Raw genomic sequence first — 15,947 nt, 5'->3', positions numbered from 1 at the left:
GACCCTTGTTAATACCTACACTCTCTGCAGTCTTAGTCACCACCATTCCTTTGAACCCTCAGACCATCTGCTTGTTTAAATAATGAGCTTAGAGGTTTGGGGCTGTAGATACCATGTTCAGCTTGCAGTCAGCATACAAATTCTCTGTGCTCCTCAAAGGCACCCAAGATCATCCCTGGTAGTCACCTGGGGGGTTAACAGCCCAGAGCTGTAGTGCTGTCAGTTTTGCTCTGATTATAAGTGCTCTCTGGCAGGCCGGAGCAGTTTATATGCGTTCAGCAGAGTAGTTTTAGAGCCGAGCAACAATTTAGTCCTCTGTCCACACTTGTGCCCATCCTCAGTGACACACAAGCAATGGGAAGCAGGATTGCCACAAACAGAAAGCCCAGATGTTTGTTCAGGACTAGTATGAAGTGGCTCTCTGCTTCCTTGATGCACCTTGGAATGCACCTGCTGCTTTGCAGTTTGAAACAAAAAGGGTCATCATTACTGCAACGTGGTTTCTTCCAGTTAGTCCCTTACGTGCTGGACTGTGTCCACATGCTGCTGCCACAGTGGGATCACTGAGTTAAAGGTTGTGAATATTTTTAACTGTGGTGTAGTATAGCAGCCAACTTGGCAAACCTTGCCGCAGTTTGCCCAGATACCTAGAAGAGTAGACCTGTACTGCCTGGTGAGGTGTGTGTGCTGGTCACAGCCCCTGAGCTGTTCTGGGAAGCTAATGGGTAGCAAGAGGTTTGTGAAGACAGCCTCTCTGTGCTGTGGCTCACTATTAGAGTACACTGCAGCAAACTGCCTTCTCAGGTCCTTCTGGTCCTTCCTCTACTGACTTCTTTGGGGAGGGGATGTTGGTTGGCTTGTCTTACGAAGTTTGTCATGTAAAAAATATAATGGAATCCTCCTACGTGCCTACAGGAGAGATGCCTTGGTGAGCACCATGCTGCCAGAGCTTTCCCTGGCTCTGCACACATCATCAGGTGTCCAGGGTGTGCAGTACTAGCTGCTTTCCTCTGTAGCAGATTCCTATGATAGACATTTATTCATTCAGTGTCTATGAAGTTACATTCGGTATAGATTCACTAGACATTTTTTTTCTTGAAATTTTTCACAATTCAGACTGAGCCTCCTTTCAGATTCTGTTGTGATCAATACTGTTTGGCAAATTCTACATACTCTTATCATGTGTAACCTGATCCCAGAACACAAGGACAGAAGTTTTGGCACTTCCTGTTGTAGCCACAGCCAAGCTTGGCTGCTGTGCAGAGCCTAGTCAGAACAGGTATGAGCTAACAGTCACACACAGGATCCCAAGTAACTCATCTGTTATAGTATGAGAAGTCTGAGTTTGGTTCAGAGCACTGTATGTGTTTTACTATCCTAAAATATCTCAGGTAAACATCTACTTTTTTGTCAAAGTGTCTTTTAAAATGGTAAAGCTGTCCTCATTTCCGAGGTTTTGGATTGCAAATAAAGAGGATGAGTGTGCAGGGACACAGGTGGGCGGGTGTGTTATACACCTAGGACACACATAAATGCCGGCCACAGTGGAGCGCATCTGCAGTCTCACTGATCAGGGCAGGCGGAGCCAGGCAGATGGCTGAAGTTCAGGGACCGGCGGGCCAGCTCACCTCAATCAGGGAGATAGATGCCTTAGACATTTAAAGTGGAGGGTGATTGAGAAGACACATGATGTTAGCTTCAAGCCTCTACTCTTACATGCATGTAGCTTATATGAACATGTTCATGCTACATACATTATATCAAAAAGCAAAAACATGATGACCCAGGTGAGCAGCAGTGTTGAGACCTCTGCTTGCCACTCCCCCTGCCATCTCTCTGCTCTCTGCTTCTCTGACATGAAAGCCAGAAGGGACAGGGTGTGGGACAGAATGGGAGGTGGAGTGGGAATGGTTTAAAGTCTCTGGGAAATCCCCATAGCAAAAGTAAAACCACACGGTACCAAAGAGCTCAGAACCAGGGGAGGCTGTAAGTCTGTGCACATCCTTCATGTGGGACATGGATGCACACATGGAAGTCAGGGCAAGTGTGTGCACATCCTTCATGTGCGATATGGATGCACACATGGAAGTCAGGGCAAGTGTGGTGTCTGGACTGAGCTAGATTCCTGGGGCCCATGTGGTCAGGTGTGGTATTAGGTGATCTCAAGAGGAGACTGGCAGTGGAGAGAGATGAAGTGCTCAGGTTGTAGGAATTAGAGGTGTGTGATGACCACTAGTCTCCACACAATTGCCAAGTACAAAGGTTTCATCCCAGGGCTGCCTACATTCAAAGGTGACATGTGCTTGGGTTTTGCTGAGGGGCGTCTAAGTGGGTTCAGCATTTGGGTAAACTCCGTCAATATTTACTGAGAGTGCATGCTCTTTGACCCAGGTTTTGCTTTAGGAGCTGTGACCTAGATGTAAAAGCAATAGTCTGAGGGCAGTGAAGTGAGATGCAAGCTTTGGAATTCTTCCATTTCTTTCTTGCTGAACACAGTCATAAAGCTGTCCCTTGAGACAATAATGGACAGTGTTGGGAACAGCCCCAGTGACCAGCTGGGCTGTGGCTCCTGGCCACCCGAGTGGTGGGGTTTGGGCTGATAGTCTATGAGGCCATAAAGTCTGTATCTTCTGATCTCAAGAGACACAATGGGGGAGTTGAGGCTACCATAGCATCCAGGATTTGAGAATCAAAACCAAGAGTTGGGAGGACTACAGACTTACTTTTTATTCTGGATTTTGAGTCCTTCCACATTGTCTCAGCCAGCAATAGCTGTGGAAGGAGTGTTCTTTGGTCAGCCCAGAAGGGCAGATGGGTATGGGAAAAGGGTGAAAAAATAGAGCACTCAAGGCAGGAGTCTGGGAAGGTGTGGGCCTTTCTTGGGGTAGTGGAGGTTGTCAGAAGAGCCTCGGCACCTGTGAAGTTGAGACACACTCACTCTGAAGCTCTGAGCCCACTCTCTGGAGGTGTTGTGGCAGTCTCTTTACATGAGTGTACTAGGTTAAATCACTAGTCCTAAGTGATTGGCTTTCTGGAGGTCAGAGGTTGGGGTTGGGTTTTGAAGTTCCAGGTCTGGGTCTTTGTAGGAAGCAGCCCTGTTCTGAAGCTATCTCACACATGAGGAGACAGCAAGGTTTGACTTTTGTGTCAGGAACCAGCAACATCCTAAGATTTTCCCTTTGAGCACACAGTCCCAGTAGTCAAGGGGTTCATGTTTCTGTTGCTGGCTGTTTTGCAGTGTTATATAATCTGATAAGGGGCAAGAAGGAGCTGTGCATTGAAGGCTATTTCTGAAATTCAGTTTCTAAATTGCAGTTGGACAGCAGTGCCTCCAGAATTTAAAGCAGCCGCAAAGTCAGTATGTGCTGGTGTGCACCTGCGCAACACCTGTGCAGTCTGCTTTCCACGCTGCGGAAACCAACTCAGCTTCTCATTTATTTTAACTTAAATAAAAAGCAAAGCCACCTTGTCTTAAGGTGAGTACAGTGTTAGGTACAATATTGTTTTTTTAATTATTCAACTTTGTTTGAAGTGTGTGTCAGTAGACTAGGGATTTCTATCTAAGACAAGTGAAAAGTAAGTGTTGTCCGAAAATAATTTGTGTCTGGAAGGCTGAGCTTAAAAAAGCTTTTAATACGACAGCAGAGGAAGCCATGTCTGAAATGTGGAGCTGCCTCATGCAGCTGCAGAAGCCAGTCTCTGGTGGTACATTCTGGGGAGGTGATGTTTTCTTTTAAACCTGCAAGTGTCTTGTGCATCCAGGTTGCCAACCTGCCTTGGTACATAAGAGGATGGTAGTCATCAACTAAATCAGCTTTATAATGGAAAGGGGCTTTATACACCAATATGTCATCTTAGCCTAGTTCACATTTTGGAGGCTGCCAGGGAACATGTCAGGAAACCGTACTCCTGCTGTTCCTGCTTGAATGCACAGGAAACTTAGAAGCTGCAAAGTCGACAGGTGTGAGAAGTATGTAGTCATGACCCTGATTTCACAACTGATGAACTGACCAGTCTACATAAGGAAAAATGGAAGCCCTGCTCCTTCCTCCTCACTGCCTATGTCTAAATAGGGAACTTGATGTCTGGGGAGCCAAGAGCATCCAAATGCCAGAGAAATATACTCCTTGTGTGTGTTTGTGTACACCAAGGAATGTGCCTGAGAACTCTTACCTACTGTGGTCAGATCTACTCTACCAGAATGCCTTCTTTGCTGGGTGAGGAAATCTAGAGTGTTTTTCTTAAGACCACCATGTGGAATAGTCTATAGTCATACCACAATTCCGACATCCATAGTGGCCTTGGAAGCCAGTCTGCATTGTTGGCTGTAGTCTCCTCAGGCCAGGCAAGACTCCCAGCATAGTAGCATGGACGGCTCTTTCAGCTGTCCTACAACTTGTGTGGCTCCTGCTTGCCTGTCACAGGGCTCCTGTGCCTGCTATACTTTTGGGAGTTCAGCCTTGTACCTTCACGAGAGTGACAGCCAGCCCATCCTGGGCCTGGAACTCTGCAGAGCCATTGTGACAGGGTGCTTGGCAACAGCCCCGAGCACTATCCTTGATCAGCATTGTTGCCCTGGCTGTGGAGTTGTAAGTTTTGCTTTGTACTTGGTGTCTAGTACAGTGGAGTCCTCTAGCGTTGTCACTGAGTGAGGTCAGGGATACCTGCAAGCACTCCTTAGTGAGACTTAGGGACCCCTAGCCTTGTCACCGAGTGAGGTCAGGGACACCTCCAGGCACTCCTTAGTGAGACCCAGGGACCCCTAGCCTTGTCACTAAGCGAGATCAGGGACACCTGTAGGTATTCCTTAGTGAGACTCAGGCACAGTTAACGTGTAGCTTGAGCCAACTGTGTCCAGTTGGTGGGTGATGTCATTTGGTCTCATTCTTAACTTGGTGTCTGAAGCAGGGTGAGATACAGGTATGCCCTGGTTTCATGAATTCAGGGGTGGACCCCTTGGCCTGACTGAACTTGCTAAGGTGATGAAGGTCCCAACTGGAAAGTAGAGCCAGAGAGAGGCCAAACATGACTCTCTCAAGGGTTCACTGAGCTATGAGCATTCACTGGATGTGGTCACTCTGGTGAAATAACTGTGGGTTTGCCCATTCTCTGAGTTTTTTGGTTATTACTGTTAACATGTCTTTGTATATTTTCCACTTAAACAAACATTTTCTCAGTCTACTATAGTTTGTCTTTTTACCTTTTAACTGGACCTCTGATAGGAGTTTTTACTTCATGAGTTTTGTGAAGTTCTCTTTACAAGCTTTTTGTTGTGAATTGTGTTTTCATTGTTGAGTATATTACTGACAGCCTAGCATTCAGATTTTTCTAACCATTATTCTGTTTCTCTAAACATATTGTATTCTTAAGATTTACATATACTTAAATAAGATCTGCTTTCTGTCAGGTTTGGTTTTTTTAGGAGGAGGGTGGTATGAAGGGGGTATGGGTGTGTGTGCACAGGAAGGGGTGCATGTGGAGGCCAGAGGTTAGTACCCCCCTAGCAGCCTCTTTTGTTCTTAACCTTACAGTTTAAGACAGTTGGAGCTCACCAATTTAGTAAGCAGGCTGACCAATGAATTGTAAAGACATGTCTGTTTGCCTCTGCTGTACTGGGATTAAAGGAGCACATGTGGCCATGCCAGGGTTTTTATAGAGGTTCTCAGTTCCGGTAGTCATGTGTACATGACAGTTTTACCGAGTCACCTTTCGAACCTGAGTCACTTTTTGTAGCAGTTATAAGAGGTCTTTTTCAACCCTGTGTCCCACCACAAAGGTGGTGGATGGGGGAATGGATTGGTTAGCCCTGTGAGACAGTCTTTTACTTTAGCTCAGTGTGGCATGAAACCTGCTGTCCCCACTGCTGGGTCACAGGTGTGTGTCACTGTGATGTGAGGTTCGCCAAGCTCCACAGATGCCCTTGATCTTCATTTCAGTTGTTACCAAGTCAAACAAGTACGTTTTTCTGGATCTGTTTCCTGGCTCTGTCTGTTCCATCAGAGGACTTGTGTGACACCTTTTCTTTCAGTATTAGGTGAAATATTGTCTTTGGATAGGTTGTTGAGAGTTTATGGGGTTTGTGGCATCTTCCTTGTCACCCTGAAGATTGTCCCATCTTCCTCCCTTACATATGAAGCTTTGTTACTGGTAACTAACTGTGTTTTCAGTGGTTGTATGTGTTATGAACTTTTATAAACTTTTTTTTTCTTGAACCTGTTTCTACATGGGTAGTTATCTTGTTTGAATTTTACTACATTTATATACTTATTTTTTTGGAGGGAAGGTGTGTGGACTTGTGATGCATGCCACAGAGTGACTGTGAAGGTCACAGGGCAACTTACAGGAGTATTTCTCTCCTCCCACCGTGTAGGTCCAAACTCAGCGCTCAGGCCAGCAAGCTTGGCAGCTAGCTCCTTTGTTCAGAGTGTCTCCCTGCCTCATTGGTTGGTTTAAAAACAAAACAGAAAACATCTTTGAAGTCTTGGAATGGACCTATTTCTATTGGCTTATATATGTTGGCAGGCACAGTAGCCGTAGCCGTGAGTCTGCGATTTCCCTCTGTATGCCCAATGTGACTTGCTTCACAGTATGGGTTGAGTAGTGTCCTTTCCCCTCCCCTTGCTTCACTGAGCCTGAGGAGAGCTGGTACCACACTTTGGAATGTCTGGTGGATGTTTCACTGATTCTGACTGGCCCTGATAGCGGGAATCCTATCTTTTTTGCAAATCAGTTCTGCTGGAGATCTCTTCTAAAATCCAGTTATTTATACTTGGGAAGTAGAGGCAAGAGGACCAGAAGTTCAAGATGATCCTCAGGCCAGTCTAGACAGCATGATGCTGTGTCCAGAACAAAACAAAAACCAGTAATTTAGTTTATTGACTTGTGATTGTATCCTTGTTAAAGCTCCATGATTTCTGTTCTTTATCCTCTTCCTCCTGTTTGCTTGCTTTCTTATATTTATCCCAGCAGTTGCGTGTAGTTCAAGGGACTCCCTCAGAACAAGGTCTTCTGTGGTGCCCTTAACCTGCTACGTCCTTCCTGGGGAGGGTTAGGTCAGGCTTCTGTCCTTTGTGTGCTTCAGACTCCATTCCTTCCCGTAAGGGAGATCCATGATGGACTCTGTTCCCTAATAGCTCCATTTCAACACCTTGAAAGCATCTGATCTCTCCTGGTCTCTAAATTTGACAGGCAGGCTTTACTGTTGTCTTTCTTTCTCCTACAGGAGTAGGGAGGCACCTTTCCTCACACTGCTTCCTTGGTGCTTTTTTGTTTGCTTTTGTCTTTACTTAGAAGTTCCACCACTGTGTGTGGTTGTATGGATTTTGAGGCTATGGAGTAAAGGATTTGCCTAGCCTCTTAGATCAGAAGTTTATAACTTATAACTAGGTTAGGGACATTTCCAGCCATTGCTGTTTGGGTTCATCTCTGCCTCTTTTAGGAGTCTGGACCTTTTGTTGCCTTGTGAGTTCTTGAAGCTGCCTTCATCTTTTCCTCTCCAGTTGTGCTTTCTCTCTGTGCAGACAAGGTGGTTTCTGTTGTGTTTACACATACGAGTGTACTGGCAACCTGCTGCTGCCAGCTTCATGTGTGTGTTTTCATTGTGCTTTTCATCCCTTAGACTTCCCTCGGTCCTTTGCATCTTCTTCTTTGCCAAGAGTTTCTCCCCGGCTTCCCCCACCTCTTCCAGATATATTTGTAATTGATGGTTAAAGTCCGTGGATGGTTTAAAATCTTTGTATGATAAAAGGCCACCTTGTAGTTAACAACCCTCTGTTGATTGTCCTTTCCAACAGTTAGAGGTTTTCCGTTCTTATACAAGTAATTCTGGCTGAAGTCTGGCCATCCCATCACGTTAAGAATCTGGGTCTGGTAGGTCCTGTGTCTTAACTGACAACTGATATTGAGGTGGGGGAGGGGTGGCAGTATTACTAGGAAATGGTACCAGGTCTCACTCTCCCCTGTGCTGTTTCTGGGGCTGTCATTAAGATGTCCCGAGCCAGGCAACACTGGGTTTGTTTGGTTAGAGTAGAATTGGTATCGTCTAAACATTGATCTATCAGCTCATTTGTTAACACGTTTTATTTTAAAGTTACTTCAAATTGAGGAGTGTAGTGGGAGTGCTTTCCACTGTTATGGCTCTGCCATACTTCCTCCTTTGTAGTGCTTCTTAGAGTAACAGCCTTGCACTAGGCCAGCCTGGAAGAGCAGGAGCTCATGGGTATTTCAGGAGGCACCTGAAGAGCTTCCAGATAGTGACTGATCTGTAATGCCTTACAGGTCAGAGAAGGTGGGTTTGCATTTTTCATGCACCTCAAGCCCGTCACCCTTTGCAGAACTCTACTGGTGCTGTCAGACCAGGGTGGCTATGAACTGGGCGTGCCTTGGCAGTGCTGACCTTTAAAGATTAACACTAAGCTTCCAGTAGAGAGGTCTTGTTCTTACACTTCAAGTTTGGATGAAACCATTAGACAACAACCTTAAAGAGGAGCATAATGTGTCTACTTTTAGTAAAAGGAAAAGTTACACGAGCTTCCCCCTGTTCTCTATGGAGCTGTGGGTATTGGGCGCAAAGGTGGTGGTTTGAGCAGCTGGAAATGTGGTCAGTCAGATGTTTTAGGTCCTGTCGCTGAACCTGGATAGAAAGCATGGGAGGGGGCAGGGAGGGAGGGAGGAAAGGAGGGAGAGAAGGGCTCTTTCCAGGGCTTGTTACTCAGCACTGGACAGGAGCAACTGTGGCAGGAGGTGGAACCCTCTGATGTTGTAGTTCTCCTGAAAGCCTCAGATGTCTGGGCCCTTCCATCTCTTAAATGTTTATAGAGGTTCTACAAGTGAAAAGCTCCCTGCAGGCCTAGGAGATCTGGAATCCCTTAGATGTTGGCAGGAGTTGTCGTTGGAGGATTCCCTACCTCTTGACTCTAGTTAGTTTCTCAGTGTCCAAGCCTGGGATGGCTTAGTCTCCAAGGGCTAAGCAACACTCTAGAAGTCTTCCAGCCACTATGGCCCATGGTTTCTCTTCTCTAGCTCTCTACAGCCTTCTGTTCTTCAGCTTCTGTTCTGCCCTGGCCACTCTGAGCTCTTGAGCTTCCTCTTCAGCTAACAACAGCCTTGCTACTTTGACAACTTTATGCAGACTACTGAGTGGTCACTGCCACTCTGCTGCCTCCAACATGACTGTACCTCTGGTGTCTCTTAGCCCACTCTACTAAAAGTAAGCAAATAAATATTAAAGAGAAGCCTGATGTTGCATCCGGAGAGCTTTGCCCGTCTAGTCAGGCTGTTCTGTAGCCAGAGGACAGGGTTTCACAGTACTCAAAGCACTGCCCTTTAGTACCAGTCAGTAAAGTCTCTGGCAGGCCTCTAGAGGAAGTGTTGTCCCTTGAGTCTACCTGGTATTGTTTTAGGGTCATCTAGAGCTTACCAAAGCTTGTCTCATGATAGCAAAAACTTGCTACAATGGCTTTGAAACAGCCCTGGGGTAAGAGCTGAGGTTGCTGTGTAGCTTTCTTACAGTGTCATGGAGTGTTCAGGAATGGCCAGTGCTAGAGATAGTTCAACTGACTATTTGAAGCAACCAAGCAGGATAGAGTCTGACAGTTGCCAGTAAGAGTGTGCTTGCTTCATCCTCAAATTACTTATTTACAAGAAAATAACATCAGGAGTTTTACTGCAGCAAATTTAATACTAATCGTGGTGTTTTACTGTTCATGAGTCCCCTCCTCTGTCTCATAAAGGCAGTATTGGGCCTTGGCCACACACATCCTCATCATACTTTCTGCTGAACTATCTGACTGTGGTCAGACTGAGTTTTCCTAAAGATAGGAACATGGAGAAAACATTTGGAAAAGCAGAGAGTGCACTTTTTAGATTTCTGGGCAGAAAGTTGTTTGCCCTCGATAGATAATATTCAGTTAGCCTAAAACAGTTTCTTTTAAATTTTTTGACTTAGAATTAATGTCCCATTATTCTTTGTTACTACATTTTAATTGTTGTGTATGTGTGTGTACTTGAATGCATGTGCACATGTGGGTATGCATATGCTATTGCATCCTTGTGGATCCTGGGGAGCCAGTTCAAGCGCGCCACTTGGCTGCATCATCATAACGGGTCCCACATTTCTCCTTGTGATAGTGAGGTCTTGTCACTTTATGCTAGTGTCTGTGACGGCCAACCTGGGACCGCGTGGCCAGTGGTGCTCAGCTTCTCGTCCCACTCATTAACCTGAGGAAGGACCTATTCTAGAAACAACTGTTTTACTCTCTAGCACAGGCTGGCCTCAGACTCACAGTTTTCCTGCTTCAGCCTTCCAAATCCTAGAATTGTGTATAGGAGCCACTTTGTCTAGTGTGCCTTAAACTTTAAAATAAACGTAAACGTGCATAAAATATCTTCAGTGAGGTTTGGCACATGTAGATGCACATTGCAGACAGAAACGTTTTCAACAGAGCTGCAATTTTGCAGATACCAATTTAGTGTTAGCATCTTGAGGGTCCAGGTTAGAAGTGTCTTTGAGGCTTGAACTTGGTCCTTGCAGCTGATTGGTTACTATAGTACTCAGTGAAGCTGTGCACACAAAACCTAATATTTCTTCTGTGTCCTTTGTAAGCAGATTAATTCCACTCTATTGAGATCCACCTCTTAACTCGCCATTCCTGTTTGGCTTCTGTTCTGTGCTCTGAATAGAAAGTAAATGTCACTTGCTTTCTTTTGTTTCTAGTGAGTCTTGGCTTTACTCAAGGGTAAATGACAGTGCCTGATGATTTTAGGCAAACCACAAGCCATTTGTCTTCCTTTAAGTTTTGTGCTCAGGTCAAGTCAGGTGATGGCCTGTAGACAAGGTAGTTTCTCTGTAAATGAGGTGAGTGTGGGCCTCCTCAATGGCCAGGACATGTCCTAGGAGGAGATGCTGGGTCTGCTACACAAGCAGGGATAGCAAGTGGGTAGACTGGACAGGGCACCTTGTCTTTCCATACAAATGTTGTCTGTGTGTATCACCTCATCTGAGAATCAGGTGTCTGCTACCGAGCTGGAAAGGTGCTATGGAACTGCTTTCCTCATGCGGGACTATAACATTCCTTACAGAGCTGTTCAGCCACATCAGCAGCAGATGTTTGGCGAAGAGCTGCCAGAATCTCAAGATGGAGAGCAGCCTGGCCCTGCTAGAAGAAAGCGACAACCCAGTATGTCAGAGACAATGCCGCTGTACACTCTCTGTAAGGAGGACTTAGAGAGTATGGACAAAGAGGTGAGAATGTGGTAATGCAGGTCCAGTTTCCGGAGGCTGGTGTGCATAGCACATCACAGATTCAGCTGGGCTTCCGTGCAGGACAGGCACAGGTGTTGTGAGCCAGCACCTACTTTCCTATTTAAAAGGATTTGTAACCATGTGAAATGAAGTACCCATGTGTTTGGCAACAAAAACACACAGCCACCACTCCCAGGGATTCACAGTAGTGTCTGCAGATGTTCCAAATTGTCATAACAAGAGGGAGCTTCTGGCATTCTGAGGTACAGGAGCCACAGCAGCTTTTCAGGATACCCTGCTAAGGGAACAGTCCCAACAGAAAGCTTGATAGGATTCAAGATACGAAGTGCTTAATTAGTTTGCATTCAGTTAAACAGATTTTTTTTTTAATACATGAATTCAGACAAATTAAGACCAGTTTTCTTCTGTCATTTTTACACCACTAAATAGTTTTAAGTACATAATGTGAAGCTGGTTTTTTCAGATGCTAAATTTGGAGAATTAAATACCCTGACTACAGATGTGTTTTAATTACAGCCTAAATACCGGGGGTGTGGAGGGGTCAGGTTGTCCCTTAGAGCTAAAAGCAGAACTGTGTCATAGGTCAGTATTGTCTGTACTCTAGGCTCAGCCCTGGGTATTTCTGTGTCCCTTGGCCTTATGCATCTTCCTCTAGGCTCCCAGGCTAGCCCTCTGACAGAAGCTTTTGCTCCTGGGGTTTTTGTGTTGTGGTCTGTGCAGTCACAGCTCTGCAGACTGCTTTGAGAGGACCACTCTTAAGAGATGACCTTCAGGCCCCGTGAACAAAAGCTGCCCTCTGCACGCTTCCTGCAGCTGTGGGGGAGCCCACCCACCTCCCTGGCAGTGCTGTGCTGTGAGGACAGAGCTTGCTTTCCAGTGATCGTGCAGACAGAGCGCTCAGGGAAGAAAGCATGCTTCTTACTGACTTTTTAGCAAAAGCAAGAAAAGGATGACATCTCATCAGTGACTCAGGCCTCTCTCAGATGATAGCTTCTTTGCTGAACTCTACCATTTTCCTGTGTTTTTTTGCACTTTAACTGTTGTCATTTCATGAGAAAGGTTTTCTTGGCCACTGCTTCCCTGTCCTCAGGCTCAGCTGACTTGGATTGGGAAGCAGTGCCTGCACTTGGCTCTCCTCACCCCAGGGCCTGCTGTGTTGCTTTTTCCCTTCTGGCTTCACAGGAATTCCTTTGCATTCTGTTTGATGCTGCTTGGCCTTATTGTTGGTTTTTATTCCCTTCATATCAAAAGGCCTCATTATGCTGTGAAACAGTAACTTTTACTTCAAAATCTTATCCTTTCAGCCATAAAAGCCAGCCTTAACCCCCTAACCTCAGCTCTACAGAAACTCCTGAGGAGGAGCTGGAACTCTGGCTCATGGGCATGGGTCTTGTTAAGTTGGGGGAAGACAACTGGAAGCTTCATATCTCTACACAGGCTTTGATCATTCCTGTGTCCTGGGACCTTAAAAGAAAACATCCCTGTCCTCCAACAGACAATAGCCAGGGTTGCCCATGCTTAAGCATAAGGAAGATGCTTTCTGAGTTCTATGGGTCCCAGATCATCTTAGATTGTTTAATTTTCTTAGAGACGAAGTAGGTAAGCAGGCTCACAATATATAAGCACCAGGCTATTTTCATGTGCTTCTGGCCACTTAGGATCTGCATGCCATATCCATTAAGTACTGATAAACCGCATGGGTACTTAGGTTTAACTATCTTCTGTATCAGTGTCTGTCCCTCTTCCAGCAGACAGTAGTCATTACTCTAGGACCACCCTGATCCAGGTGACTTCATCTTGCTTAACAGATCTACAAAACCCCTTATCTCCAATGAAACCATAGACACAAGGACCATAATAGGGCCTTAGGGTAGAGAGACGGAGGCTGGTTGTTTTGGGGAAGAGGCATCAATCTGCTTGATAGGATATCACAGGAACTTGACCAGAAGTACACAGTCACCTCCAACTATGTTGCTACCCAAGTGCTTCCTTGGGTGAGCTGGAGCAGAGTTTTTTCCTGAGAAATTTTAACCTGGTTTATAAACTAGGTATATAAACCACACATTCACTTGTAGTGAGTCATGAAGAAATTTATTTTAAGAGAAGTCTTTGGTATACATATAACCTTGTCACTTACTAAAGGTCAAAGCAAACTTGTACTGTAATAAGATGAATGTGCTTATTTGATGAGTGTTCATGAAGAGATATGTTGCCATTCATGTGGGTGCCAGGGGACAACCTTGGACACTGTTCCTACAGTACTATTCACCTTGGTTTTTGAGAAAGGGAGGGTCTCCCCTGCTAGGCAAGGCTGACTGCCTAGGCCAGTAAGCCCAATGGATCCACCTCTCTCTGCCGACAGAGCTAGGATTATAAGTGTGTATGCTGAAAGAGCTAGGATTATAAGTGTGTACCACTATGCCTGGCTCTTTTATGTAAGTTCTAGGGATTTAATTCAGAATTTCTCCTAAAAAAAATTAAATCTTGATTAAATATTTGGTACTGCAGAACATGGAACATCCTCAACATTTTTCATTTTAGTTGATCTTTTGCTTTTTGTAATCATCAATTCTGATGATACCATTTTACAAAAAAATAAAAATCATATAAGATGGCAGTAATATGCTTAGAGCCATTTCAAAAATTGTTGGGAAATTATGTGGTAATCCCCAACCAATGTTCATTTAATGCTTTTTTTTTTTTTAAATGAAAGTCAAGTCAGCAACTCAAAACAGAAATTTAAAAATCAGTATTTTAATACAATATAATTGAAAGCAATACATTAATTTCATATTTGTGTTTCCTAATGATAGGAAAATATTCTTTGTTTTCTGTAAACAGTTATGTTTCTTTAAGAGCAACCTTGAATGAACAGCAACAGCACTGCAATTCATGACATGCTTCAGTCCCCAGTCTGAGCCAAGGCATTTCAGACAGTGTGCGCTGGCACCATGTGTAATGGCAGGGTACAAAACATACACGTCACATGGCCATAACTCTGCTAGTTGGTTTTACCTGTCAACTGGACATAACCCAGAAAGTGAATCTTAGCAAGGAATTGCCTTGATTGGGTTGCCTGTGGGCATGTGTGTGGGCGATTTTCTAGATTGTTAATTGAGTTAGGAAGACCCACCCTGAATGTGGGCAGGATCATTTCACGGGCTGGCCCCTAAATTGTCCAACAGTAAAGAAAGTCAGCTGGCATAGTGGCAGGGCGGGTGGCCCAGGTGAAGTCAGTCATCTCTGCCTTTACTGGGTGGGCTTTGACTAACTACTTTGTCCTACCACCATGATTTTCCCTCAGTGATGGACTGACCTAGAATCAGAAGCCAAGTAAGCCCTTTGTTTGCTTTAGTGGAGGTATTTGTCATGGCAACAGAAATTGTTACTAGAGAAGTGGATTTGTTGCTGCCGTTAACCTGACCAGGTGCCCTTTTGTGCCTTGGACTGTTTTATTGGCAGATTAGGGAAGATTTTGGAACTTTGGACCAAAAAAGCTTGTGAGTGCTAATTGCTTAATGGTCTTTCTGGCAGGAGCTTGGAAGATACAGTTGGTAAGAGTAGTGCAAACAATAGAGACTTGTTGAGAAGGGAACCGGAATTTTTGCCCTTAACTGGATTGGGGCTGTTTGTGGATGTTTTTGCTGTGAATTTGTGTGCCTGGGGCTGAGAAGTGGCTGGGGTTGTCAGAGCTCAGCACCACTGAGGTGAAATGTTCCAGGTCTCACTGGGACACTAGGAACACGTTTCCTCAGTGTCAGCAGACAGAAGCTGCCAGGGAGGCCAGGCTACATCTTGTGCTTCCAGCAGCACTTAGCAATGTCTGAGTAGTGTTCACATGGTACTGGCTTGAAGGCATAAAAGACACAAGATTGAGGGAGCCATAGAGAGGTAGCTGAGGCGTGGTGCTTGTGGTAGAGTCACTGTACCTGTGGTGAGGGCCTGCTTACGGAGAAAGGAGCCTCGGGAGTGTTACTTTCCATTTCTCCCCACTGTCCATTCTCCCTGACATGCTGGGCAGGATCCTCACCATGTCACCTCCCCTTCCTGACTCTATTTACAAAGGTTTTGACGACTTATTGCCCCCAGTCCAAATACTTAATGGAGGCTCCACTGCCACCTCTATGAGCAGGGAAAGCCAGTGTTCTTCTAAGCACAGGTCTGAGGATGGCATTCTCTGTCCAGAACCATAAAGAACTACAGAACTCTTAGAGATTGGAGTGGGCCAAGAAAAGTACAGCAGAAACATGCAAAGCTAGTAAAAACCAACACTGCTTTTTCTTAGCTGCTTTAATCCTATGTATATGTCTAGAAACATGTAGAAGCCAAAGATTCTTGGCAATCCAGTGTCATCCCCAAGGTAGAATACCAGCCTGGGATGGGGGCAGGGCTACCTGCAGGCTGCTCTTCTGTGTCAGAACAAGTGGATTTAGAAGATATGAGCTGCTGCATCACTAGTAGCACTGGGTATGTCACCAGATTTACTGACTGTCCAGACCTTATCACTGTTTGTTGTATAACTACTATAATAGTTATTTGTTCTGTACAGTCCAGACAATGATATATGATAGCCATCCTTCTGGTTTTGAATGGGTGAGTTTATTAAGTATACAGCAAGCAAACGTAGAAAAATAAATAGCAGATGGTGTGTCGATACAGAACATCAAACCAGGTACTTAAACAT

The 15,947-nt window shown here is 45.1% G+C and overlaps 1 protein-coding gene across 2 annotated transcripts in view; it reads left to right on the top strand.

Annotated features, from left to right (window-relative positions):
- The window catches only part of Ctdp1 (CTD phosphatase subunit 1), a 59,760-nt gene that overhangs the window by 24,504 nt on the left and 19,309 nt on the right, over positions 1–15,947 (top strand). Inside the window, exons 11-12 of one of the 2 annotated variants that reach the window (XM_028768931.1) lie at positions 3,316–3,476; positions 11,080–11,178. In XM_028768931.1, coding sequence (XP_028624764.1) covers positions 3,316–3,448 — 133 coding nt within the window. In that variant the 3' untranslated portion in view covers positions 3,449–3,476; positions 11,080–11,178. Of the gene's footprint in view, positions 1–3,315; positions 3,477–11,079; positions 11,243–15,947 lie in introns of those variants that run through there. The other variant, XM_028768930.1, reaches the window with a different exon arrangement.

This window comes from Grammomys surdaster, unplaced genomic scaffold (genome assembly GCF_004785775.1).
Source record: "Grammomys surdaster isolate TR1022 unplaced genomic scaffold, NIH_TR_1.0 189, whole genome shotgun sequence".
NCBI lineage: Eukaryota > Metazoa > Chordata > Mammalia > Rodentia > Muridae > Grammomys > Grammomys surdaster.
This window is presented reverse-complemented; position numbering and strand designations above follow the sequence as displayed.